This window comes from Sparus aurata, chromosome 14 (assembly GCF_900880675.1).
Source record: "Sparus aurata chromosome 14, fSpaAur1.1, whole genome shotgun sequence".
Taxonomy (NCBI): domain Eukaryota; kingdom Metazoa; phylum Chordata; class Actinopteri; order Spariformes; family Sparidae; genus Sparus; species Sparus aurata.
The window spans coordinates 5289800-5317495 of NC_044200.1; the positions used below are offsets into that span (position 1 = coordinate 5289800).

A 27696-nucleotide genomic window follows, 5' to 3' on the forward strand; every position below is an offset into this window, starting at 1 on the left:
ATTTGCGGACGTGCGGAACGAAAATGAGGAAGCGTTACACGGACCAGTTAACGGCGTGACAGCAGAACTCGTTTTCGGATTGGCACTTGGAGAGGGAGGCCCATGTGGTGTGTTAATGAGCGGCCCAGAAACTTCAGCACTTTACAAAGCTTTCTCTTGATAATTTCGGCGCTTGAATGTCCGTGTAGCCCGCTCTGCTAAGATGTTGTTGGAAGCGCTGGACGGCGAAGAAACGGTTGTCTTTAAAACCGCTGCCGGTAAGCACTGAAAGGGGCCACAGGAAGGTAGCTAGCTAAGCTACAAATGTATATGCAGGGTGCTGCTTTATTCGTTAGCATGCAGCTACAGGAGAGACAGCAAAAACTAAGCTAATATCAGCTAATTTTAGAACTCGGAATAGTGTGGTTGTTTCTCGGTTTATTTAGGCTGGCTGTATCTTGTGTTGTATAATATGCTTCCCACTCATGGCCGCAGTTGCTGCACTGATTTATTAAAGCTCTTCACATTAGCTGAACACTTGCTAGTTGGCAGCTCTTGATATTTAACCCACTTTCTCGTCAATCCGCATGTCAGATATTCATCACAGGGGTGTTACATAATGTCTGGACACCTGTTGTACCTTCAGACAGTCTGACCTGTTTCATTTTTAATGAGGACAAAGACACCTTTAGAAGCTTTTTCAATTCAAATGACAGAGTTAAAGGCTCAACAAAATCAGAACAAGACACACAATCCATGTTACCTGAATGGGTGGCCTTGACATCCAGGTAGTTTTGGGGCATTGTACATATATTTGTAGGTTATTTTCCTCGTAAGTTGTTGGGTCTGTGACATGGTGAAAAATGTCTCTCAGTGTTTCCTAAAGCCAAAGATGATGTCCTCTGATGTCTTGTTTTGACGATTACTCAAAGATATCAAGTTGAACTGTCAGAGGAGGAAGGAAACAAGAAAATATTCACAATTAAAAGGGTGGAATCAGAGAATTTTGACCTCTTAAAAATGACTGATTATCGTAAAAGTTGCACATTAATTGAAAAGTTTACAAATAATCAATGAATCAATTAATTGTTGCAGCCCTATATATTTTTTGTATTAATGTTTGGAAAAGGTAGTTTTAGCATTATTAAAAGCCAATGTGCTTCTTTGAACATGGGTGTGCTACAGCTCAAACTGTCAAACCTCTTTAGATCAATAAAGATATTCAATTCAAACTACAGTTCAGAAGGGAATACCTTTTTTTTTATACATCTTAGGTCATTTAGGGCCAGTTTTAGCTTCAGTTTGTTTACCAGAGAGCACTGACATTACCCAGTCAAGATCTGTCACAGTTCTTAAAAAGAAAAATAATTGAATGGATATTTATGTGTTTAAGTAACAATAAATGTTAATGAAAAACTGCCAAATGCCGAAAAAAATATCTGCCACCCAGCCAGGCTCCATATTGTTGTCTCAATGAGAAAAAGTAGCATTTCTAACCTGTCCTTCCCCCCCCCTCAGCCTCTGTGCAGGTTCAGGTGGAGCCTGTTGGACGATGGTTCGAGGCCTACTTTAAGAGGAGGAACAGGAGCACATCTGCCTCCTTCCAGGAGCTCGAGGAGGAAGAGGAGTCAGAAGAGGAGTCAGAAGATGAAGAGTTCCAGCTGGAGGAGTACCCCATGCTCCGGACACTTGACCCAAAAGACTGGAAGGTATCAGATGAAAACGGAAAATAATTTTACACAAAAAAAATGGTTCTGCTTCCATTTCAGAGCTGAATGTGATGCAGGAGATGCTCAGCACACATCTGATTGTTCATGTCAGCCTGAATTTTGGATTAGTTCAGGATTTATGATGAGTTACTCTATGTTGATAGCTGTTGACAGCAGCTTCAGCTTTTCACCTAAATCATCCTCCTGTCGCCTCGTCTCACAATTGTGACAACTTTGACTGAAAAAACTAGTGCTGAACTGTTAATCCCTGCAGTGTCTAACAGAGGAGCTCAAACAAATGCTGTGCAGTCAAGCCATGCGCCACATGAGCAGGCAAGCACAGAAACAATAATTATTTTCCACCACAGATTTACCAGTTGATCATTACCTCTTCATCATTTTGATATTTTGGTGACGATTGTTTTGTCTGACCAGTGGTTAAAAAACTCAAACATTTATTGACAACGAGATAAAACCCTTACATTGTGGAGGCTTGAATGAGAAAAGGATGACCAGATTGGCTTACAAATGACTTAAACTACTGCACAACTGGCAAAATTGTTGATTATTTTTCAGTCGTTCAACTAAAGGATCGCCCTGTTATTAGTTTTGGTTCGAGTAAAAAGGATGTAGGCTTCATATCTCTGTGAGAAGTGTTCACAACTGTAGCTGAGATCTTATGCAGTGATGGTAGAAGCTGACAAACTTCTGTAATAATTGAGTCAAATATAGAGTCGTGATCTATTTAAGAGTTAAAATGTGATCCATGATGACTGACAGTGGTACGACTGATGCTTCACAGAAGATGAATCAACTTCTTTAACGATCAATCTGTAGTTACAGCCTTACACTCCTCTAACACTGAGAGGTTGTTAATGTGTGACACACGCAGCTCATTTCATTTTGGTTTTTAACTCATTTTTTTTGTGATATTTGATCAATTTATGTATTATTGATTAGCTAGAAACTCTTCACTTACTTCTGACTTGTTCTTTCAGAATCAAGATCACTATGCTGTCCTCGGCCTCATACACTTGAGGTACAAATCCACACAGAAACAGATCAAAGCTGCCCGTGAGTATTCCCCTTCCTCCTGCTCTCATGGATCCTTTCTGTAATTGTTGGAAAAGGATATTTCCAATCACATTCTCTGCTGCTTCTCAACAGACAAAGCGATTGTGCTGAAGCACCATCCTGACAAGAGGAAAGCTGCAGGAGAGCAGATTGTCGAGGGAGACAACGACTACTTCACCTGTATAACTAAAGGTATGTAACTCTGCTTTTAAAGGTTATCAGCACCGAGGGTCCTGACCTCATACTCACTGTTGTCTCTGTTTGAACCTCAGCTATAGAAATCCTGTCGGACCCGGTGAAGAGGAGAGCCTTTGACAGTGTAGACCCAACCTTCGACAATGCTGTGCCTTCAAAGGGCGAAGGCAAAGAAAACTTCTTTCAGGTGTTCGCTCCCGTCTTTGACAGAAATGCCAGATGGTCTTCCAAAAAGCACGTCCCCAAACTTGGCACCATGGAGTCCTCTTTCGAAGATGTTGATAATTTTTACTCTTTTTGGTGAGTTGTTTCCAAGAGACGTTGATTTGACTATAGAAAGATGCTGTGTCAAAACACAACTCAATGAAGTGTTTTAACTTTTGTACCTTTTTTCAAAAAAAAAAAAATTGTTAAAGGTACAACTTTGATTCATGGAGGGAATTCTCATACTTGGATGAAGAGGAAAAGGAAAAAGCTGAATGGTAAGCTCCCGTGTGTGTGTGTGTGTGTGTGTGTGTGTGTGTGTGTGTGACAGCAGCTGGTTCTATTGAAACACAGATCAGGCGACAGGTTCACTGTGACTGAATTATCCCACTGACGTGTTTTTACTTTCCCTCGCAGTCGAGACGAGAGGAGATGGATTGAGAAGCAGAATCGAGCTTCCAGAGCTCAGAGGAAGAAGGAGGAGATGAACAGAATACGAACACTAGTCGGTAAGCCCTCGGCACACACTGCAGGTCGAAGGAAACGGATTGTGACTCTGAGTCATGGTGCGTGGTCCAGGAGATCTGCTGAAAATTAGTGAGACTGACAGGTTTTTCCCCTCCACTGCAGATACTGCCTACAGCTGCGACCCTAGAATAAAGAAGTTCAAAGAAGAAGAAAAAGCCAGGAAGGAGTCCGAGAAGAAGGCTAAAGCTGACGCCAAGAAGAGAGAGCAGGAGGAGAGGGAGAGAGTGAGTCTCACGTTAAACAAAACACTCTCCTGACAGCATGTGTGCATTAACATCGTCAGCGTGCTTACCTTCCAGTATTATGTTGATAGAGACTAAAATGTTGGAAATGTGTAGAATTTGATTGTTATGACACTGAAAACGAATACTGGAGAGATGAGTAGCCTTAGTTTTAGCTAAGATTCAGTTTGTCGGCGTCCCCCTCAGTTAATGTGTTTTGAAATGTCACAAGTTGTTGAAGTGGTAATCTACTAATAGGAATGTTACACCATCTCTCACTGTCTAACTGTGATGTACCTGACCAGGCTTTAAAAAATATGGAGGTTTCTAAAGAGGATACACATACACGGATGCCTCAAAGTCAGCCTTTGCAGTTTGCTCCTGAAATGCTATCGTCCCTTTGGCAAACATTCACCAGTCAGTTTGCACCCTCTTCAACAGGCCCGGCAGGCGGAGCTGGACGCGGCTCGGCTGCAGAAGGAGAAGGAGGAAGAGGAGGCCAAGCAGGCCGCCCAGCAGGCCAAGAAAGAGAAGGAGATCCAGAAGAAGGCCATCAAGAAGGAGAGGCAGAAACTCAGGACTACCTGCAAGGTTCATTCTCATTAAAGCACTCTGACTTTGACTGGCGCGAGTCACAGTCGTTTAGTTAATGTTGTTATGTCTCCATATCTGTCCTCACTCCACAGAACTGGAATTACTTTGCTGACGATGAAACTGACAGTGTGAAAATGATGGAGGAGGTGGAAAAGCTCTGTGATCGTCTGGAACTGACAAGGTAAGGTCAACAAGGTTCTCAATGGATGAAATGTAATGCTTTTAAAACCGTTTGACACTTCTCTGTATATCAGGACCCCCAGCACATCTTCAATCTCAGATGATGTTAATCATTTTAAGCTAAAATGGTCTCAGCCTTGCAGTGCTTTCAGGAAGCAGAGCCCTGAGATGTGAATCAGTGTTTTATGGTACTCGTATGTTTCCAGTCTGCAGTCGCTGAATGAGATCCTGGCCTCGGGCTCGAAAGACGACAGTAAGGCAGCCGTGGAGAAGCAGGTAAAAAGGCACTTTGTCTGCAAAGACCACCAGGAGACCCTCATATACCACCCGTGTGAAGTCCTTACTAGTGTACAAACATGTTGGTGTTCCTCTGTTCAGGTGCAGGAGGTGAACGCCCAGCTGCAGCGGGAGAGGGACGCTGAGGTCCAGGCGAGGCAGGCGGCCCGCAGTGCCGACCAGGCCAGCGGAGGGGGAGGAGGAGGAGGCGGGGGGAAGGGCTGGAACGAGGAGGACCTCCAGCTGCTCATCAAAGCTGTCAATCTATTCCCTGCTGGAACCAATGCCAGGTAGACACGATGTGTTCAGGCACAGTATTGAGTGTAGGTCACCTGCATTCGGCAGCACTCAACCAGAGCGTGTTTCTCTATTTCCCACTCATCTGCCATTAGTTTGAGAAACTCACACATATTTGCGCTTATGTGGCTATCATCCATAGCTCTCGTCTGAAGTACGTAGGACATTAGCTTCCATTAACTGCTGACATAATGAGCTGTAACAGTCACGTATGAGACTGTAGCTCTGGATGTCCAGGCATCGCAGGTTATTGCTACCGTGTGAGCAGAGTTGAGGGACGCTTGCACGGAAAGCTTTGTCTCCTTGTAAAGATTTAGAATCGATTTAAGTGTGAATGAGCTCCGGGATGGAATAACATATCTTGGCTCCAGACGGTGGACCATGTAGCGGAAGCCAGTAAGAGGAGGACTCCAGTTTGTATTACTATTTAAAAAAAAATAATAATAATATTTTTTTTTTTAATTCGATTTTTGGAAATGTAATAATTGAATCATAATCGTCAGTGTTATAATCGCGATTAATCAATAATCGATTTATTTCACCACCCCTACTCAGAGCCCAACATGCAATCACTCTTATACACATGATAGACACAACACTTTAAATTGTTTTTTTTCTTTTTGCTTGTGCAGCTGAAGTTGGTTAAAGATGAATAATTTATTTACATTTTCGCTTGCAGATGGGAAGTTATTGCCAACTACATGAACATACACTCCACCAGTGGCACGAAGAGAAACGCCAAAGACGTCATCAACAAAGCCAAGAATCTGCAGCGGCTAGGTGAGCTCCGTTTGAACAAACTATGATTTACACAACCTGCTGCAGACTTCAGTCAACACATCTTTGCTTAGACTAGACGAAACTGGAATCAACATTCCTTTTATGGCAATTTCAGTTAGTCCTTAGTTTTCCCCTGTATAAGTATTAGTGCTTTCATAATTCGAGACAGAAATATCAATATAGAATCTTTAAACATTTCTCTACTGTAACATACCATTTGCCATTCTGTTTGACTTTTGTATCATCGATTTGTCATCTCAACAGATCCAGTACAGAAAGATGAGATCAACAGAAAAGCCTTTGAGAAATTCAAGAAGGAACACTCTCAAGTACCGCCCACCATAGATAATGCTCAGCCCTCGGAGAGATTTGATGGTGAGTGTATCTGTGCAGCTGTATAGTGTCTGTCAGTCTGACTTAGCGGATGCAGACTGGTGATATAAAGCCTGTCCCCTATACCAGAATGAGAAACGGTGTTGCCAGACCTTTCTGCAGCACTAACACAGTGCTGTGTAGATGCATCTGGCTATGTGAGACTGGGTGTTGTGCAACATTTTTGTACCCCGACTTAAAACGATTGTTAACTTGGTGTGTTCTCATTGAGTTGTTAATTTGTGCATTGGAAGCAGGGAAACTTCTCAGGAAATTCATAATGAGGGAACTGTTGAACAAATGACAGATGCTGTGTAACAATGAGCCACATTGACCTGCTGTGTCTTCTCTCAGCCTCTGGTACTGAAGGTAACGCTGCTGCGTGGACCACCGAGGAACAGAAACTTCTGGAACAAGCCCTGAAGACTTATCCAGTGAGCACACCTGAGCGCTGGGAGAAGATTGCAGCTTCCGTCCCAGGACGGAGCAAGAAAGACTGTATGAAGAGATACAAGGTAAGACGCGCTGCTCTGCTCCTTTTCAGCATGGTAGGAATGTTACAATTGACAATGTTTTTTGGTACACTTGGATTAAGTCATTAGTCTAAAAGAGGAGACCATAGCCATGTAATGAGGTGTCTTTCATAGTCAGTCAGTGTAGGCTAAATATTAGAAACGTCTTTGTGTGTAATGTAGTACATCTCAACAGCACCACAATCTGCTTCCTTCCAACTACTTGTGGTATCCTAATAGATGTTTTCCTGTGTCTTTTACAGGAGCTGGTGGAGATGGTTAAAGCCAAGAAAGCTGCACAGGAACAGGTGGCGGCCAAAAGTAAAAAATGACAAGAACCACAAAGAATAGTATCTGTGTTATTTTAACATTATTGTGTTGGTCTTTATTTTATAATAAAAATTAAAGGAGGAAAAAAATACTACAGACAAGACTTAAATACTGAGTTTGTTTTATGAGCTGTACAGTTGAAGGGGTAGTGTGTCCTCAGAGCAGGTCTGATCAGGTTCTCATCCAGAACATTCCACTTCGGATCTGGTTGTAGTCTGGCAGCTGTTCAATTGGACCTGAGACACAAAAAAACACAATGGAGTTATTGTCATTTAAACTGTATTGTACTACTTTGAAAGAAAAACAGTTAATTATAGCATGGGTTTTATAATTGTTACTCTAGCCATTGTTTGCTTACACTGTTCTCAAAGGTTTTGCTGGAAACAGTGATATCTTAGAAACTGTCTACCTCCCATAATTGTGTGGGTTCTTGTGTTTACAGAGGGATTAGTAGCAGTATTACAGTTTAATGTGGAGAACAGTGCCAGCTGGTTTCACAGCCTGGATCTCAGCTGTCATGTACAGTGTAATCATACTTTGCCAGAGCTACAAATAGAGCTAAGCTTAGTTTTCCTATGAATCCAATCAGATCACCACACCATACATATAGTGGCATGCAAGGATCAATTGTCCCCTTGAACAGTAATTTGCTGCTTCTTCATGTTACATTAAGCTTCCTGGCCATGGTGCAAGTCCAAATATTTACTCATGGTTACATTTTTATAACAAACTCTCTCTGCTTATTGCATGGTAGAAGAGGTCCAACAGTTATGATAAATAAGGCACCAGTTAATTACATTATGCAATAAGAGATTTATTTGGATATTACAATGGTTTTTGATTTGACGCCTGTTTTTAAGGGATGCATGATAGTGTACTTTTGCTTATATCCAATCTTTTCCTACTCATTTTGGCCAATTACCAGTGCCTCAAACGATACATGCACATATCGACCTAATCCACTGAGTGTCATCTTAATGACCTATTATTTTGGCAGAAATTGTAATTTTGACAATTACAAAATCTTATTGTTAAAGCCTTTTTCAGCTGATACGGGTGAAGTGCAGATATTATCCCGCATCCCTACCTGTGTTATCATGCAGTGAAGGCGTATGCAAATCATATTTTCATATTCTTGCCTTAGAGCACAGGAGCCACTTTCAGAGACAGACAGTAATTGGACATTATGGCCAGGAGAGAATAACGCTGCTTTGAGATAAACGGACAAACTGCAGAAGAGCATCTTGTCCCTGAGACCAGTCTGATCCATGGCATGACATTTCCTTCATCCGTAGAAAAATACTAATCAAAACTCAAATACAAACTATCTCTGAAATGTTATGGCTTCACGAGCTCATGGACTGTCAGTTACTATATACAGCATCAGGCAGGTGTACGTGTTGTGCTGAAACTTGTTACTCTAAATCCACCAAAATGAGCAACATACCAACTGCTGCGATGGCAGGAGCCTTGTTGAAGATATATTTGGTGCACACGTCCTTGATGGTCGTAGCATCAATAGCCTGTTGATGCAGAAAACATTATATTAGAGCTGTAACGATAAATCAGTCATCAACTATTACTACTAAATTACTATTTTGATAATATGTTAATCAGTTTGAAAAACAACATTTTGGAAAAATAGTCCAAACTTTATTCAGTTTATTTATGTGAATATTTCCTGGTTTCGTCTATGACCGTAAACTGAATTTCTTTGGGTTGTGGATAAAAGAAGACATTTAAGGAAGTTACCTTGGTCTTTCAGAAACACTGAACACATAATGTTACCATTTTTGTACCAAACAACTAATTGATCATCTATAAAATAAACAACAGATTGGTCAACAATGAAAATAATAGTTGCAACCTTACATTACATCATCTTTTATACCTTTATGCCCCTAGTTCCAATAACTCTTGAAAAGTTTAACCACAGCAAAGGCCCCTTAAAATTGCATATTTGTCATACTTTATGATACATCTGTCTTTGAAACAAGATGGTGGCATGGGGTATAAAACTGATGGTCATTCTCAACAGTTAACCAGTGAGCTATCGGCTAAGGAGGGAGAGAAAGAAAGGGTGATGTATCAATAAGGTTAGAGTTGCTATTGATGTCTGCAGCTGCTGCAACAAGGTCATCAATACAGATTCAACACTTTCCAGAAGGAAAAGTTCCATTTCATTCAAAATGACTTCCTCCGTGTTAGTTCATCAGTACTCCTGAGCTGTTAGAAGCAGTCTGAGGAACAAAACTGGACAAGATCATGGGTTTATGATTAGGTATCAAGGATATAATGATATATAATATTATATATATTTGGGATAGTGACAAAACACACCACGGCTGACTTCTTGCATTCCACTAAAAAGTATTTAAATTCACTCGATATGTGGGAGGCTCTGTTCATTCCTGGTGGGTGAGAATTGACTGTATCCACTCACATCAATTCTGGCCTCCAGCTCATGCAGAGGGATCCTGCGACTGTAGCACAGCATCTGTCTGCCGATGTCCTCACAGATGGGGGTGGATCCTGGAGACAACAGATAAACAAGCTGACGTCAGTGAGAGGTCTTGCGTTGTGCTTCTGTGGTCATCGGTGATGCAGCCTGAATTGACGTGGCCCAATGTGACGCAGACTTACCATCCAGATGTAGGAGCATGTTGGTCTTGAGTAGATTTTTGGCCCGTGCCACCTCGCCCTCCGTCACACTCGTACAAAGAGACATCCTAACAGAGCACAAGACGAGGTTTTATATTTAGTGCTGTGAGTGGACTGCAGTACCATTTCTACAGCATATCTGATCTGTCCTCTGTGTATGTGTTTGTACTTACCATTCCATCTGAGTGAAGTGCATCATTTCATTGATGGTGCCGGGCTCACACACCATGTAGAGCCCCCACAGGCCTGTGTCTGTGTAGCAGGTGTTGAAGGACTGGAAGCTGTGGCACAGGTTCCCCTGACAGGCCATCTGAGCCAGTTTACTGGACAGATTCTGGGTTCACAGATGACAGAGTCCAGCAGGAGGGGTTATGCGCTTCATTACCATGTACAGATTGCTGTGCGGGCTATGAAAGTTGTCAGGTGCTTGGTGTGAGAAATCTAAACTGACTTTGAGGTTTCAGCAGTACTCACCACACCTCCGCCAAAGGAGCGGTCCCAGTTTCCAATGAGAGTGTTGGCCACCATGAGGGGGATGGTGTCAGGGTGTGACCACCCAACCGCCTCCACTGCAATGGCAATATGAGCCAGAGGCATCTTGTCGTCACGTACACGGATCTAAAGAGACATCAGGACAGACTCACTGGCATCACTTCTCTACTGTCTATAATTCAAAACCTTCCTATTCTAAGATATATTCTCTTTGAAAAAAAACAGGTGTCTATTAATGGGGCTCTGTGTAACAATTTAACATGTAATAATCACAATTACAGATTGTAGTTTATTAAAAATAAGTATTTTCTGCTTTTCTTTGTCAATTATGATAGTAAATGAACAGTCTTTTGGTTTTGGACACATGAAGCATGTGAATGACATCAGTTTAGGCTCTGGGAAATTTTGATGAGCATTTTTCACAATTGTATGACATTATATAGACTAAATTATAAATTGCAAAAATCATCAGCAGATTAATTAAGAATCCAAATAATGGCTGCTTGCAGCCCTAATAACCATGAACCTCAACTTTCTTGGTTCAAGTTCGTCTGGGAACAATCTGCATGACAAAAATGTAGTAAAATAGCATAACAAGAAAACTAAAACACAATAACAATGTGCAGTATAAGCCCTCAACCTTACCTCACTGCCTGTAAAGTGGCATAGAGGAAGTTCCGGAGCTTCACCCTTATATCTGCCAGGAAGTTTTCCAAAGTGGTACTTGGCCAAATCGATGAGCTCATCGTGAGAAACTCCTGATCAGAAACACATGACAACGTCCCCAGAGTCAGAACAACCTCAATATTTCACTTTGATATTAGTTCCATCACTTTGGCTTGGTGTAGATCAGTGGCGGCTGGTGACTGAAAAAATTGGGGAGGACAGGAGGAAAACCAGTCCACAGTGTCATGTTATTTTATACAAGTCAACTAATTAACCCTACTTTCTTATATTCAATGAAAATTAAGCAATAAAACAATGACTTACAAGACTTCTTTAAAAAAACATTTCATTAAAAGGCTCATATACAAGACAAAAAAAATAAATAAACTTCTATCTCTTTCGGGATTCGAACCGCAGTCACCTGATTAGCAGGCAACTGTGCTACCCCCTGTGCTATCTTAGCACAAAACACACAATCTTCACGACAGTGGCTTTGCTGCTGCTCTGTATTGTGTGCGCTGTAACTGTGTTGCTGTCCCGGTCGTGCCGCTAACTTTATGTCCTCCAGCAGGACGAACGAAAGAAACCAAACTTCTCTCTGATTTCTCCTAACAGTTTTTTTTCTTTCAGAAATGTGCTTATATTTCCTTGAAACAGATTCCAATATCGCTGAAAACTCCATATTTCTTGTCCGAGCATGGCTGGCAGTGAAAGCTGTAAAATACATAGAAGTATTTTTTGTTCACGGTTGTATAAATGTGAGAATGAAATTTGGGAACTGTTATTGGACCAACCTGCTGTCAATCTTGTATTCTGGTTGCTGATTGGTAAGGGAGGACGTCCTCCCTTAGCGCGTCAAATTACGTGTCTTAGCCAATCATAGATCAGCATGAAAAAACTTAAATGCATTGAGTCAATGGAAGGAGATCCCTCCCACGGAGGACAGAAGCCCTCCGTCCTCCTCTAGCCCCCACCTTCCTGCTCCCTGCTCCTCTCACAGACTGCTCTGTCTCCTCCGTCTGCAGCTGTCGCTGTTCAACCGTTTTAAGTGGATATTCTTCCAAAGAAGAAACTTTTTTTAATGATATAATATATATATAATATTTTATAAATGATACTGAGATTTGGTAATGATTTATTTCAACCAGTTACTCTCTTAAAAAAAAAATTGATCTTCCTCTTGCCTCTCAAAAATAGAGGAGGACCAACCTCCTCTGCCTCTATGGACGAGCCTCCTCTGGTGTAGATGTATGCAGAATCAACACACTTGCTTTATCCTTTAATTATTACTTCAGTTATTAAAAGCAACCAACACATCAACTGAGATAAACCAAACAAGTTGTTCTGACCTCCAGCAGCAGCCAGCACTATTCTGGGGCCTTTGTAGTGAGTAGTGATGTATTCCACCAGGTCACCTCTGTTGATGGTCCTGCAATCAAATAGACTTTAAAGCATGAACGAAAAGAACATTTCTAAAGTTGGCCTAGTTAAAGCAGAGCTATGTGGGACTACTGCATCAACCACACTGTAATCTGGTATTTCAGAAATACAATATACAGAGTCATGGTCTTACTTGATGTTCTCAGTGGGCCCCAGGATGGTCCGGCCCAAAGCTGTGGACTGATACGCAGTAGCATGCAGGTAATCAAAGACCACCTCCTGCAGATTCGTCTCCACTTCCTGCATCTCTCGGAGGATCACCCCTCGCTCCCTCTCGATCTCTGCCTCACCCAGCGTGCTGTTCTGGATGATGTCAGCCAGGATCTCCACAGCTTGGGAAGAAGCAACAAAGTGTTATTAGCATGTATAAAATCATATTTTCTTTCATTTTACAAACCAATTTCTACACTTTCCTAAACATCAAGTTCAAGTTCTTTTCAGGCCAAATTCCCTCAAATACAAGTAATCTGAGACATTGTGGTTATATATGTAGTTATATACAAAACAACACCAACTCAATAACATGAATTCATTGACTGCTCTAGTGTACCATACCTCGTGGGAGATCTTTAGAGAAAGCTTTGGCATAATACACAGTTTGCTCTCTGGATGTGTAGGCGTTCAGGTGAGCGCCCATGTTCTCGATCTCCAACTCCAGATCCAGCTGGGAGCGCTTCCTGGTGCCCTGTCACAAACACACACACACACACACACACACACACACACACACACACACACACACACACACAAAATTAGAAACATTAGGAGACAACCCAGTTACTCCAGTTAGCCAAAGTGAAGCTTTACTGCTCCGTCACCATCTTACCTTAAAGGCCATATGTTCCAAAAAATGTGCTGTGCCATTATTTCTCTCGTTCTCGTAGCGACTGCCGGCGTCTATCCAGAGGCCCACCTGGAAGCAGGCAGCATTGACAATGCAGTTATTAACATCCTCTCACTCTGCTGCCAATGTGCTATTGTAGAGCTCCTGACAAATATGGGAAGTGAGGCTGCCCTCTGTAGTGATGCTACTAACTTGTTTTTTCAAACCTCTAAATAAACCGTTTGTACTTACTTTTGAACTCATGGCCTTGATATAATATTCTGTATGACTGTTACAGTATTGCACATATGGTGAAAGTATGGAAATCATAAATACAAACGATAGAAGAATCACCACCTGGAAATCCAATTATTCTGTACAACCTCCAAAACACAACAATATTTTACATTGCAGAATGTCTGTAAGAGGAAATTTATTTATTTTTTTTACAGTGTGACAGTAACCCAAGAATTGTTTTTTTTTACATTCTTGTAAGCAGAATTATTATTGTAAATACTTTACAGTGGCCAGACAAACAAACAGCAAGCGTGTGTGTGTGTGTGTGTGTGTGTGTGTTAGGGGGATCATTTCAGACTTACTGTGCAGGTAGTAAGCCCAGCGTCCTCTGAAGCCACCCTCAGTCCGTTCTCTAAAGTGGTCACCTTGGTCTCAGGGACATTCAGAGCCACCTGCTGAGCAGCCTGAGTGGCCAAGAGTCTGTGCTGCCCAGCTGTGAGCTGCAGGTGGAGGACAGACAGGAACTAACGGTCAGTCATGGTGATACTGCACATTTAGCACAGTGACGTAACATGTCAGCAATGATGAATTTAACGTCGTCGACAGTTTTACTAAATAACACTGAGTAAACTTTAACATTACTTGAATATAATCAATAATAAATACTGGAGCAGCCGAGTTTGTCTCAGCTTTTAGCTAACTTTACTCTTAGCAAACAGTGAGCCTGACGGATCACACGGAGGCTTCCCTACGTTAGACTGTAAACTGAGAACTGTCAAGAAACTTTAAAAAGAGAAACACGTCGAAAAAATTTCTTTAAATACATTCGTCTTACCCGGCTTAAAGAATTAGTTTTCAGTAAATGTCTTTGTAGGAGAAATCTCCCAGCAAGTGTGAGACGCTGTACGGACGCCGCCATGTTGTTTATCTGACACACAGCGCATGTGCCGTTTTCACTGACGCAATCAGTACGAAACATCCGCCGGGGAAGGCGAAAATATGATTTAAAAAATAAAAAACCCTTGACTCTTTTTTAACATTAGGTAAAATCACTACCACTGAGCTCCAATTATCATATTCATCGATTAGTTGTTAACTATCAAATTAATCGTTTTGAGTAATTGGCTTAAAAATGACAAAAGTCTTTGATTTTAGCTCCTCAAATGTAAACATTTTATGGTTTCTTTACTCCTCTATGACAGTTAACTCAGTATCTTTGGGTTTCAGAAAAAAACAGACATTTGACAGCTACCTTGCGCTTCGAAGTTATTGATTAACATTTTAAATTATTTACTGACATTTGCTGGACCAAACAACAAATCACTTACTCTAGAAAATAAGAGACAGATTAATCAATAATGAAAAAAAAGTGTTTATTGCAGCACTGCAATATAAACAAAAGTTTTAATGTCAAAGAAATAAACCGTAAATAATCTAGTAGCTGTCAAGTCAAAACAAACATGTATTTAAAAGTCATTTTGACGATATTAAATAGACTTTGTTGATGTTACGTGTAATCAGGCCAGCTGACAGTCATGCCTGGGCCCGGGACGAAATAATCTAAGATGGGCCCCCTGCGCCCAGATCTCTCCTTTTCCCTTGCTTCCCTCTGCTCTTTCTCTCCTGTTCCTCTCCTCACCCCTGCTCTTCTTCTGCTCTGGCTGAAATTAAATGTGTGATCAGTCTCTGATCCATCCTGCTCAGACTCTCCGACAGGGCAGTGGGCCCCTCTCTCTCCACTGTGACTCTCTCTCTCTCTCTCTGCAGGTTTGAACAAGTCAAATTCAAGACTTTTTAAGGCCTTTTTAAGACCATTTTGAACTTAATTTAAAATCTACACGGAGTATGAAAAAGTAAGGAAAAACGCGGTCCCAGAATTACTTTTAAAAATAACTACATTTATTGCCATTCACAGAGCAGCTCAAACAACAATGAACAATGGTGTGTGTGTGTGTGTGTGTGTGTGTCAGGGTTATTATAGTTTTAAGATTTTCATTACTTTTTATTCTTATTTAGTTTTTTCAGTTTTTTTTTATTTCAGTTTAGTTTTAATTAGTTTAACAAGTGATTTAAGTAGTTTAAGTTCAGTTTTTATTTAGGAATTTAATTGTAGTTAATTATAATAACCCACATTTATTGTATTACACCATGTAATACAATAAATGTGTGCATTTTGAATGAGCAAAAATTAATAAATTAGTAAATGAATGAATAAATAGATACATGAATAAATACTCTCCTCACATAATATTTAATGAGTGGTTTAATTTGCGATTTATTCATTTATGATGGGAATAAGGTATTGACTTAAACAAATAATTATTTATTTATTGTGTAATTATAAATAAATCCATTTATTTAAGCATTTAATTATATAATCAATCATGTATCTAAACACTTAGTTTTGGCAAAATGATTCGGTCTATTATGACGTAACCTTTCTAACGCCTTCCCTACTTGTGTAGTGTGTCGTTAACTTTATTTTGAAAGGGTCTGACAGTTGGAGGCCGGAAGTGTGGCTTTAACCTAGCGCGAATTTTCTTCCGAGGGTCTCAAGTTGGTCCAGTGACTGACACCTCCACACGGCACTTTACAGTCAGTGGAAAAGCCATGCAGCGCTAAAATACCATTCCATGAGGATCAGAGAGTCGGCTGCTGTGTCACATATTTGAAGGTATTTCTCTTTTAATACAGAGTCATTTCATTCTCTGCCAGCTTTAACATCAACTCCAGCGGTATTGTTAGCTGCTAATTGTGTGGAGTTAGCTGTTGTCGCTAATGACTGGCTCATAACTTTAGCTAATGCTTTGAAACGTCAGTGAACAGCCATTATCTTTGGTGTGTCTCCAGTCAAGAAATGGCGGACGGTGGAGAGCTAATGGACGGCGACCTGGAAGATGGAGAGATCTCCGGGTCCGGCTCGGATACTGAGATGGGAAGCGCTGCAGCAGCACAAACTCGACCCCAGGTTCCTCCAGCTTTTAGCGGCCAGTCCTTCCAAAACAGAGCCGCTGCACAGCCCCCCGCCGCCGCCTACCGCAGCGCTGGTAGGACGGTGGAGTCCAGCGACAGTGACCCGGACTCGTCGGACGAGGAGGCGGCTGTGTGGCGGAAGAAGCGCCAAAAAGTGTCAAACGCTCCTCAGCCGCCTGCCTTCACCACCCAGCCGGGGCCGACCCGTATGCCCGTCCCCGGTGCACTGGGAAGCCGCAAGGTGAACAACATCTGGGGCTCTGTGGTCCAGGAGCAGTGCCAGGATGCCGTGGCTGCAGAGCTTGGCATATTTGGCATGGAAGGTGAAATCAGCATGTCCAGCAGGAACGTGGAGACTTACAACTATGTCCTGGCACGTAAGATAATGGAGAAGGAGAGGGAGCTGGAGAGGCAGAATGATGGAGAAGTGAATATGCTGGACACCCAGCTGGAGGAGTACATGAAGAGCAAGGATGCAGAGGAGAGGGCAGGAGGGGATGCCAAGAGGAAGAGGTCAGCTAAAGAGAGACTGGGCCCCAGGGCGGAGATGGACATCAAGGGCAGGTATGAGATCACGGAGGACGACCCGGAGGACAAGGTGGCGGATGAGATCGCACACAGGCTGCAGGAGCCCAAAGCAGACCTGATAGAGCGCGTTGTTAAAGTCATCGGGAAGAAGAAAGCCATAGAGCTGCTCGGAGAGACCGCCACGCTAGAGGAAAGCGGCGGCGTGTACACCATGGATGGCAGCAGGCGACGAACACCCGGCGGGGTGTACCTCAACCTGCTGAAGAACACACCCAGCATCACCCGGAACCAGTGCAAGAAGATTTTCCTCGAGGAGCAACAGAAGGAGAACAAGAGCAAGAAGGCCGCCCAGAAGAGGAGGCGGCACGTGGTGGCCAAGAAGATGAAGCAGGCCATCGGCACGCTGAACCTGCAGGAGCACGACGACGTCTCCAGGGAGACTTTCGCCAGCGACACCAACGAGGCCTTGGAGTCATTGGAGGAGGCTGCAGAGGAGGAAGAGGAGGGTCAGGAGGAAGCTGCGGTGGGCATTGAGGAGACACCGGTGGTCTACAACTCTGCAGACCTGGAGGTCTTCTGAGGGCTCTCCGCTGTTTGAACTCTGGGATGTTTAACCCGGATTGGACATTTTGTATTGAAATGAAGATGAATCACTTAAAACACTGTATGAGTAGTCTCTGCCGAGTACAGAATCTAACCTGAGCGCCCCTTTTTGTTGTTTGTGTTTGCCATCAATTAAAGGAGATCTTACGTTGACCGAAATAATGTTGAAAACGCGCTCAAGTTGTCGCAGTTCATTGGAGTAAAAGTGAAGCACTCTCGTTGATTTTCAAATCTAGTAACTTTCTTTGTCATAACTTTCTTCACGAGATAACAAGGTCCTGATTTGTTCAGTTAATTTGTGTGACTGTGTCTGGAATATCAATAAAGGTGACTCGGGTAAAATGACTTAAACAGTAACTGGTTTGCACAGTGTGCTTCAGTGCTGCACTCTGTAAGAGAATAGTCATCTCTGGTGTATTTTAGCATTGTCCCTGATATCCAAGCAGTTTCAGTATGTCGGGATGGTTTGGCTCCTAGAGTATCAGGTTTTTCTAAAGTAAATAGGCCTCAAGAGTGGAAAACTTAAGCTATTGTAGAGCAGAAGTTTGTCCACTAGATGGCAGAATCATTATTGTAACAGAAATTAATGATCCCATCTCAAGTAAAAGGGTACAAAAAGTATTTGTTGAGAAAACTATACCAAAAGACATGTAATGGATAGTGCTATTTCCAATATTATACTGTAATATGAAAAAAATAACACTGACCCTGGAGTTAAACAAAGTAAGTAAGATAATAAACCCACATAAGAAATACAGAAAAAGCAATAAATAAAGTTCAGGACTGGGGCAATGAAATACTGTCTACAGATAGCAGCACGCACAGTTGTATGGCTCTGACTGATCTTATAATAGAAAGCAGCACAGTTCGGCATCATGTGGCGGCAGACTGTGTGCTGGTAATGGAAAAAGATATCAGGAAAAAACGTCTGTTGCGCTGCATTAAAGGTACAGGTCACCCCAAAATGAAAATTTACTCATTATCTCCTCGCTTCCCATGCTGATGGAAAGTTGGGTGAAGTTTCATGGTCCAAATAATTTCTGGCGCTTCAAAGAAAACCAGCGCTGCACCTTAACAACTGAAGTAGATGGGGGACTTGTTGACGGAATTTTCATTTTTGGGTGAGCTTACCCTTTAACCACACACCAAAGAAATAGTTTTTAGCGGAGTAACTGGGGCACCGATCCGGCTGCAGTTCAGTTCATTTAATTAAAATGTTCAATATTGTGAGAAGCAAAAGCAAAATTCCACCCGACATACGTGTTTTGGGGTGGAGGCAAACAAGAGCAAATGAAACCAACACTTCTTACTAGAGCTACACTACTTAAGTAAGAGAGGAACTATGTTGTTTATCGATTTATTTATTTTTGCACTTAGGGTGAATCCCAAACCTTTAGAGGTACACTGGGTAGTTTTTGTGAAGACATGTTTATCAGAAGACAAAGCAAGCAAGAACCACAATTTCAGTTATACTTTGTTTATATGTGGCGGACCCTGCCACCTTTCCAGGTTCAAACAGTGTACTGGGGATCTTATTTTTCTCTAAGAACAGCTTGTTTACTCAGTTATGGGGGGAAAAAAATGCTCCTGAGTTTGTATTATTACCTCATAAATATTGTAGATATTCAAATTCAGAGTTACATTTCTTCTTCAAAACTACATACAGGGTTCGTACGGGTGCTTGAAATCCTTGAAAGTGCTTGAATTTCAATGTTGTGTTTTCAAGGTCTGAAAAGTGCTTGGATTTTAGTTTAAGTGCTTGAAAGTGCTTGACATTATAACTCTGTGTCTTTCACAAAATTGGGATCAGACTAGATAATTAATTTCTGAAGTTTTTGCTATTATAAAATATAATTTTAGATGTTTACAACATGATACAATGTACATAACTGTGATAAAAAGTGAAGAAAAAAATCACAAGTGTATATATATTCCTTTAGATACGTAATTCACCCCAGCAATAAGGTGCTGGAAAATCTTAAAAATGACCCTTAAAAGTGCTTGAAAAGTGCTTGAATTTGACCTTGAAAAATGTGTATGAACCCTGTACATAGCGCCCCTTTAACACCGACCAGAAATGAGTATTAATTTGAAGGCAGACTGGTGATGACGAGGTCTCTCACCATTCACACACTATCGGCAGGCAGGAGGAGACTCTCCTCTCACCCCCATCCACAACTCAAACACATTGGTATTGATCAAATCTATCAACTCCTAAAAGAGTTCCTGTCTTACCAATCAGCTGTGGTAAACCTTCAGCAATAAATCTGCTTTTAAGGCATGCATGTACCACACGCAACAAGAGGGTGGCAGCAGAGGTCTGATGATGACGGTGCCACTTCACAGTACATGACTGTCGCGTTCTTCTGAGAAAGCATCGAGTCAAATATGGGATGAATGCTTTGTCCTTGAGGGTGTACTAAAACGTGTTTCATTTAGAGAGGCCTTATCTCTGAAAACCTGCATTTTGTCGGGAAAATGTGTTTCTGTTAACTCCACCAAAAAGTAGAAATGGCTCACAGTCCGTCCTTACATCAGAGAGAATGATTCAAAACCCGTTACTTCCAAATAATTTCCCCCAAACTTACTGCATAATTCACCACGAATGACAGAGAAAATGAATGATGTTATTTTTAGTGAGCTGAGCTAGTCATACGGAGTTCAAAAGCAGCCGCGAATCTCTGAACAGAAGAACTGCTCCACTGAAGCGAATGTTTTCATTCAATTTCCATATTTATATTATATTTTGGAAACTTTACTCTTCATTTACAGTTTGTTGAAATTGTTTGCATGTGCAATGACCAGGAGACTCTTTAGCAGGTTATCGTGGCTTAGCATTTACTTGTAATTAAGTAATTGTAAAGGTTCCAGCTTAGCACTGTCTCCATCTTATTGATAATTAGTGGGAGCCGGTATTGTTCTTACCATCGACCTTCAAGGGAAATATAAAAGAAATATACAAACCTATAAAATAGAGTGCTTCTGAATAAAACAAATAAATAAAATAAATCTCTGTGTTATTGAAAGCTGCATCATTAACATATTTTTTTGGGCACCGTCACAGCAGTGGGCCAGTGTCAGCGAGCGTCTGTGGCCCTTCTTGTTGCGCTGTGTCTCACACCACTGACACTAAGTCAGCCAGTGTCAGAGCCTTTCGGACTGACTGAGCATGTGGAATAAGCAGCAAAGTCCGTCCGTGAGAGAAATCCCTCAGATTGGCTGTTCATCTAAACGAATCAGTGTTCAATAAGACATAAACACAAAGAGAGGGGGAAGCCCCTCGAGCCTGTTGCTATAGCATCCATGATTTCATCCATATGGTGCAGTTTCTCCTCATTTTCACTTACGCCTCTTCACCGGTGCCATTTGCATGTGCAACTATTCATTGGACATTTTCACAATAATAAGTGACTACATTAGAGCGAGTGGTGTCACAAAGCGCTGCTTTATCATATATAATCTACCAGTTTCCCTTTTCAAATAACAAATACCGACAACTGCTACCTGGATGAGACACAGACTACTTCATCGCCACTAGTTCTTTTGATGTTGGTTTGGTGTGTCGGGGCCCTCGGGGGCCAAGGAACAACTTCAAACGGTAAACAAAACTCACTCCGGCGCTCTCGGGGAACAAACCTGCGTTTCATTGTGGCCAAACAACAAACACATTTCAGCACTGAACCTTCCATCAGTGTGAAAAATACGGAGCACACATGATACTAAATAGGCGAGGAGCCGACAACCAACGACCACAATACAAAGGCTCTGTATCAGAAAATTAGTAAGACTGGAAAAAAATGGGAGCAAACCATAACTTACAGATACATCCAACAGAAATCAACAGTCATCCCAAAAAAATACATTGAATATAAATGTTCATAAAAAAAGAGAACACTTGTCACCAAACGAATCCACAGATTTTAATATGAGCATATACTAACACTGTCCTCTGATTCATTAGGGATAAAAACTATCCAGGCAATAAATAAATACATATTCTCTGGCAAAAGCGAAGGGCTCAAACTGCTCATATAACACGGACAGATAGCAAGGATTCAGATATTTAGAATTCATTTAGGAGCTGAATTTTATAAGCATAAAAATAATGTAGAACATTTTAATAATAAAAAATATGACAAAGGTATGGATACTCGAATATGGTATTAAAGAATCCCAATGTAACAGGGACAAATAACATGAGAAATAAAGGCTATTAGAACCCTGTTGTGCAGTTTGAACCCTTTGGAGAGCATCAAAGATATAACAGTGTACAACCTGAAACAACACATCTGGCATATTGTCACCTTATGCAGTTGTTAAGGCCAGTGTGTTCATGTACGGTTGTTCATTTACGCATCGAACAGACACGCGGCAGCACGAGCATTCTCTGGAGTTTTGTCTCTGGCGACCTCAGAGAAGAAAAAACTTTTTCTTTTTTCCCCAGCCAGTCGCCCGTCTTGTCTTTCTTTTCCTCGGCGCTGGGCAGCTGCTTTATCACAGCTGTTTTGTGCGTTCGCCTCTTTGTTTTCCCTGATATGAAAGTGAAGCGAACAGGTAACAGAAACCAAAAGAATGAGCTCAAACAGGCTGAATGATACATCGAGCCGAGCGGAACTGCACAATCAGGTGATTATCCTGCCAGACACGTCCGTGCGTGATCCTTTGTCCTAATTGCGTAGTTGCAGCTTTAACCTCCCACATACATCTGGAACCGTAAACTGCATTCAGACTATTCAATATTTATTCTACAAATCAGAGATTTTTTACTTGAGCTAAACCTCCGTAAACAGATGCCCCCCCTGCTAAAGCAGCTGCGTCTGAATCAAAGTAGCAGTACAGTCGCCCCACACAGCTCCGGGGGAGAATGAAAGCCTTTAATGGTGGCGGTGGATTTGTCAGCTGAAGCGCCTTGGAAAATGATCATTATCTCCGCTCATGGCTGCCACATGAAAGGCCCCGGCGCTGGTTGCAGAAACATGTTTGATAATCCCACCACTTATGGCTGTTTTCATATTTGCTGGCGGATATGTCTTCTCTGATAAGCTGTCAGTGTGTACATCATGATTCCGTGCGGCAATTAGGCGAGCTGATTAGGGTTTGCACGAGGTGCGGAGATCAGTTTCCTGCGAGTGGGTTTTCACCGTCAGTTCGCTCGGTCGTGAGCAGGGTTTACTGCATTCGTTACCACAGAAGAAGCTCGATGACGAACACGTGTGTGTTGTTTGCGCTAATGGTAAAGGCGATGAAAGCGGGGCTATCAAAGTAGTGTGTGTGTGTGTGTGAGTCGCAGGAGGTGACTGATGTTCTGCCTTGTCTTATTCATGTGGAACTGTTGCGCGCAGTCTCCGGTCTCAGGACCTCTGTATCTGTCACCTGGCAACGAACTTGTTGCCTGGATACAACACGCTGTATCTTATTTCCATTGCATCAAACAGGACCGGGGTTGAAAGACTTGTATCTTTGGACAGGGGAGGTGCTGCATGATGTCAGCATTCTGAAAGGTTGTCAACAAATATCGCTCCAGCAAATCAATTCCTGTCTGGGTGAGTGTGTGTGTGTGTGTGTGTGTGTGTGTGTGTGGTTGTGTGTTCTGTGCAGGGGATTAGCATTATTTTGACAGACAGACACCACATCTCTTTGAGCATCTGCCTTTTGAGATCCGTCCACAATCATCGAGCTGTGTCATGGATGAACGGCTCACCGCTGGCATGTCACAAATAAGGAATTCAGAGGAAGCTGCTCAAAGACTTTTTTTCCCTCTCCGTCCTTTAATGATCACACAAACAGAAGCAAATCTGCAATCTAAGTTTATCGACGCACCCCCGCTGACCCGTCTGAGCTAATCTTGGAGACGGTGACAGAGCGGCAAGGACGCAACCACCACAATTAGATGATGAATCGACGCTCCGGCAGAGGGGTTTGCAGTATCCAGCGTGCCTCTCCCTCACGTTCTCCGAGCCACAGCAAGTGGCCAGGAGTACGGCGGTAAAGGCGAGTTAGATAACATAACCGGACGACTATTGAGAGCAGGCGGTGACTCATCGCTCTCACCTAAACAAAGGTGACCCAGTTGGGAGGAGAACAGAGACGGTGCAGCACGTTCATAAAGTGTGTCAGCTCAGGGATGATGTCACTTCAGTCCAAAGACTCTCCGCGTTCGGCTTATTGTCAATGAGGAGCATTTTGCACGTGGCTCGTGCACAACTTCTCAAAGTTTTCCATTAGCTGCAGGGTTAGCTCAGGTGCTTGTCAGCGCCTCTTAGTGTGAATGGTAACAGAGACCAAGGGAAGCAGGAGGCATTAATCTGAATAATTGTTCTGCAAGGGTTTTGAACTGAGAACTTAAACAGTCCTGTGCTCTTGTCTTGTAGAACTGACCCAAAGTAAACCCAACTGATGATGCCATTATGGATGGTTTTTGATAGTCGGGTCCAATTTTCCAGTTCAAGGTGCTAAAATAGCAAGATTTGTTAAGCTCCCCAGCCAGTGAGTCAATCTTTAGTAAATTACGAGTACAGTTACTGAAATATTACTCAGTTAGAAGTAAAACTACTGGTATTGAAATAATACTTAAGTAAATACTTAAGTAAAAGTATTCTCAAATGCTACTCAGAGTACTAGTCACTTTTTAACCGTTGCTGGTTAATCCTGTTTGAATGCACAAAACCAATAATAAATTGACCTTGTGACCTTGTTGATTGCAGGCATTCAAATTAAAAAGGTGTTTCTTGTTTCTCCAAACCATCAGTCTAAATTGCTCCTAACTCCTGCATTGTTCTGCTCGGTCTCTAACTCTGCAAACCTGCTGAGTTGTGTTTTTTATGTCTGTATGTCTACATTTTACATACTTACTGTAGTGCGTATATAACAGACTTCAAGAAATGACTTAATCACATTCATTAGCCCAAACGTAGCTGTAATTAATTATTTCCAACCCTGGAATTCAACATCTGCCAAAGCATCCGCTCCACTGGAGAGACAAAATACGGCGGATACAGATCTGTATCTAGCGATGTCAAAACTGTAAGCTTTAAGTTAGTTATGTTCCACCCATTACTGGTGCTCTTTTACTTATTCCATCTCACTGTGCCCTCTTTTTCTGGTCAATGGTTTGATGGCACCTGACCGGAGTGTGTCTGCTGTTTATCTTGATGGACCAACTCCCAGTATTCACATCACAGTACTCATAGTCTTCACATGACGTCACCCTAAAGTGATACATTTAATTTGGAACCAGTTTTGTTTTGCCAAAATGCCATATAGAGACAAGCCTGGGCCAATTTTTCTACCGAATTTCGTCTGAAAAAGAAAACCCAGAAATTAAGTAACAATCACATTTACACACGATCTCTGCAGTTTCTGGAACAGGTTTGATTTGTCCAAAACTTTTACAAAGTTGTTTTTTTCTGAAACAGACAATCCAACATTCACACTTACTTCACACTGTTCTGGGTCAGCCGTGTGGAGGTGAGAAAGTAGGTTTGAACTTCTTTCTCAAGTCTGGACCAGCGTGTCAGACTGACATGAACCACCAGCGTGGTTATAAACTGCAGTAAAAAAGATTTTTTTTTTAATATTCCTCTCTTGCATTGTAGTGATGCAGAAGCCCAAACGACATGACAGTCTAGGCAAACGAAGCATGAAATTGATCATAGCCTGACAAGACATCCACATTCAGTTAAAATTAAGTGCTATCCTTTCAAACCAGGCATGAAATTAATCATAGTGGCCAGAAATAAAGGAAAGAGGGAAGTAATAATGTAAAATTGATGGCTTCCTTGCTGACAATAGAAGCATTGGAGCTGAAATAATGATAGATCTCCAGAAAAACAAAAGCAATAAGTACAGTCCTTCTCCTAAATTTTCAGACAATATCACAAAACCAGGTTAGAAATCATTTAGGTGGTCAATATTGGGGGGATTGTGTGGCATCTCCAGGAAACAAACTGATCTAATTTTTGAGTGGAAGTTTAAGTGACATATTTCTATTTACAGTAAACATACATAACATAACAGCGCTGTTTGTAACATTACATAACATAAGATAACATAACAAAACATAACATAACATAACACCGCTGTTTGTAACATTACATAACATAAGATAACATAACAAAACATAACATAACATAACACCACTGTTTGTAACATTACATAACATAAGATAACATAACAAAACATAACATAACATAACACCACTGTTTGTAACATGACACAACATAACAAAAGAAAACACATACAACACAACATAACATAACAAAACACAACAAATCATAACAAAAGAAAAGACACATGACATAACAAAAGAAAACACAAACATAACATAACACAACATAACAAAAGAAAAACACAGCATAACACAACATAACATCACATAAAGTAACATATAAAAAAACACAATATAACATTACATAACTACTACTTATAAGTAAGGATGTAGTTATCCAACCCAAACCATGATGTTTTCCCAAACTTGACCAAGTATTTTAGTGCCCATATCCAATGTTAAAGGTCTGGTACACCTGTTGGTGATACACAGCAATGGTCATGTTGTTTTGGGAGTCACTGGCAATCAACATATTCAGATGTTTAGGTATAAGGATGTGTTGGCCTGCTTTTTTGTCCTTGCTTATTTAAGCTGTAAGTGCTAACGAAAAGAAGCCTACTTAAAAAAAAGACAAAAAAAAGACAAAAAAAAAGACATAAGGATAAGAAGAAAATTGTGTCCATAGTCGGCTACACTCCAGAGGAATGGGTTTTGGTTGATGTTGATTTAGCAGGGAAGAGTGAGTGAGTCTTTGTGTAGTTTAAGTGTTAAGCAGGAAGCATTAAAAAATGTAAATCATAATTACGCTTCCCTACCCAGGTGAGTGATGGTTTCAAAGTTAAATTGTCAGCGGGTACAAAGCTACTTTGTTTGAATTTAATCCCAATGCCACTGGTTTCCTTTCATACGGCCCTTGATGAACTATAAGTGGCTTCCTTTGAAGTGTTCCCTTTTCAGTGATCTTCCTCATGGCTTGACGTGGGTGGCCTTTTTTAGTCTCGGTTAAGCAGCCAACTATGCCAGTGCTATTTATGACTATTTCCTTACAAAGCCGCAAGCGTACGTGACGTAACTCCCACAAAAAAGCTCCCGCTTGTAATTCAGACACAGAGTGGGTTAGCACCTCTGCTGTGACGTGGGACGAACTTCATTAGAATTTCACAGAAAAATAAAAGGCTTCATATATGACAAATCAAATAGAAGTGGGTGGTGTTGGTAGGTGTAGCTCAGTGGGAAGAAAAAGGCATCAATACCGCTGAGGTCAGAAGTTTGAATCTGCTGCCGGCGATACCTACTGGCTATTTGTCAGACCTGCATAAAAGAAAACATTGCAACAAGAGTCTCATTGTAATTATTATAATTATCATTTTCCATCGGGAAAATACTTTTGAAATTGACCTAATTTGAAAAAAACAAAACAAAAACAGTTAAATGAATTGAGATGTTTTTCTATGAAGGCAAACAAAACTGAGAACTACTTCCAAAAACTGGCCCATTTACACAGTTTTTACCACACTAGGGTAACTTTTTAAAGCGCCCCTCTAGTGCAGTAGTATAAAGAGTGAGAAAAGTCCACATTAGGGGACAATTGGGGTAGCTGAATGGGTCATACACTGCAATTTCACTCAGGAGACCAGAATTCTGGTCTTGAGGTGGACAGAGTAAAGACTGATTTGTTATGTAACGTCAGCAAGTTAATTTATGTGAATGACACAATATGGATATTTTAACCCAAAGTATAATCTTTCTTTTTTTTCAATTGTTTGCGAGCAAACAGTGTAACTGGAGGGGGAAATAGAGTGTCATAGTTTGAAGCGTGAGGCCATCGACGAAGCTGCCATGCTTGGCGTGTTGGGAGTGAGAAGGTGTTGCAAAAACACATCAGAAGATACATGTGTAGGCCCTATATCCTCTTCATCTAATCTCTCTTATTCATCATTATTAGTAAACTGCCCCAAAATTAGAAAATGAAATC

General features: G+C 41.5%; 3 protein-coding genes across 5 annotated transcripts; 2 read left to right on the forward strand and 1 right to left on the reverse strand.

Annotated features, from left to right (window-relative positions):
- Nucleotides 1–42: 42 nt before the first annotated feature.
- dnajc2 (DnaJ (Hsp40) homolog, subfamily C, member 2) lies at nucleotides 43–7360 on the forward strand. 3 transcript variants are annotated; one of them, XM_030439581.1, is made up of 16 exons: nucleotides 47–257; nucleotides 1498–1688; nucleotides 2687–2762; nucleotides 2856–2954; nucleotides 3035–3257; nucleotides 3374–3439; nucleotides 3579–3670; nucleotides 3792–3913; nucleotides 4352–4501; nucleotides 4597–4685; nucleotides 4891–4960; nucleotides 5063–5250; nucleotides 5937–6037; nucleotides 6302–6412; nucleotides 6764–6924; nucleotides 7185–7253. In XM_030439581.1, the coding sequence occupies exons 1-16, from the start codon at nucleotides 203–205 to the stop codon at nucleotides 7251–7253; spliced, it is 1863 nt and encodes a 620-aa protein (XP_030295441.1). In that variant the 5' UTR covers nucleotides 47–202. The 3 variants fall into 3 exon arrangements, with proteins under 3 accessions (XP_030295442.1, XP_030295441.1, XP_030295440.1); XM_030439580.1 differs by lacking the exon at nucleotides 47–257 and having other exon boundaries at nucleotides 7185–7360; XM_030439582.1 differs by lacking the exons at nucleotides 5937–6037; nucleotides 6302–6412; nucleotides 6764–6924; nucleotides 7185–7253 and having other exon boundaries at nucleotides 43–257; nucleotides 5063–5269.
- On the reverse strand, nucleotides 7277–14530 carry pmpcb (peptidase, mitochondrial processing subunit beta). The gene is made up of 13 exons (XM_030439583.1): nucleotides 14406–14530; nucleotides 13933–14070; nucleotides 13337–13423; nucleotides 13066–13195; nucleotides 12644–12842; nucleotides 12420–12499; nucleotides 11050–11162; nucleotides 10387–10530; nucleotides 10086–10246; nucleotides 9895–9980; nucleotides 9695–9783; nucleotides 8699–8774; nucleotides 7277–7487 (listed from the first exon to the last, which is right to left on the reverse strand). Exons 1-13 carry the CDS (start codon nucleotides 14487–14489, stop codon nucleotides 7423–7425), a joined length of 1452 nt encoding a protein of 483 aa, XP_030295443.1. The 5' UTR covers nucleotides 14490–14530; the 3' UTR covers nucleotides 7277–7422.
- Nucleotides 14531–16066: 1536 nt separating this feature from the next.
- Nucleotides 16067–18019, forward strand: phax (phosphorylated adaptor for RNA export). Its single transcript, XM_030440724.1, has 2 exons — nucleotides 16067–16244; nucleotides 16421–18019. Exon 2 carries the CDS (start codon nucleotides 16428–16430, stop codon nucleotides 17649–17651), a length of 1224 nt encoding a protein of 407 aa, XP_030296584.1. The 5' UTR covers nucleotides 16067–16244; nucleotides 16421–16427; the 3' UTR covers nucleotides 17652–18019.
- The last annotated feature ends 9677 nt before the right edge of the window (nucleotides 18020–27696 follow it).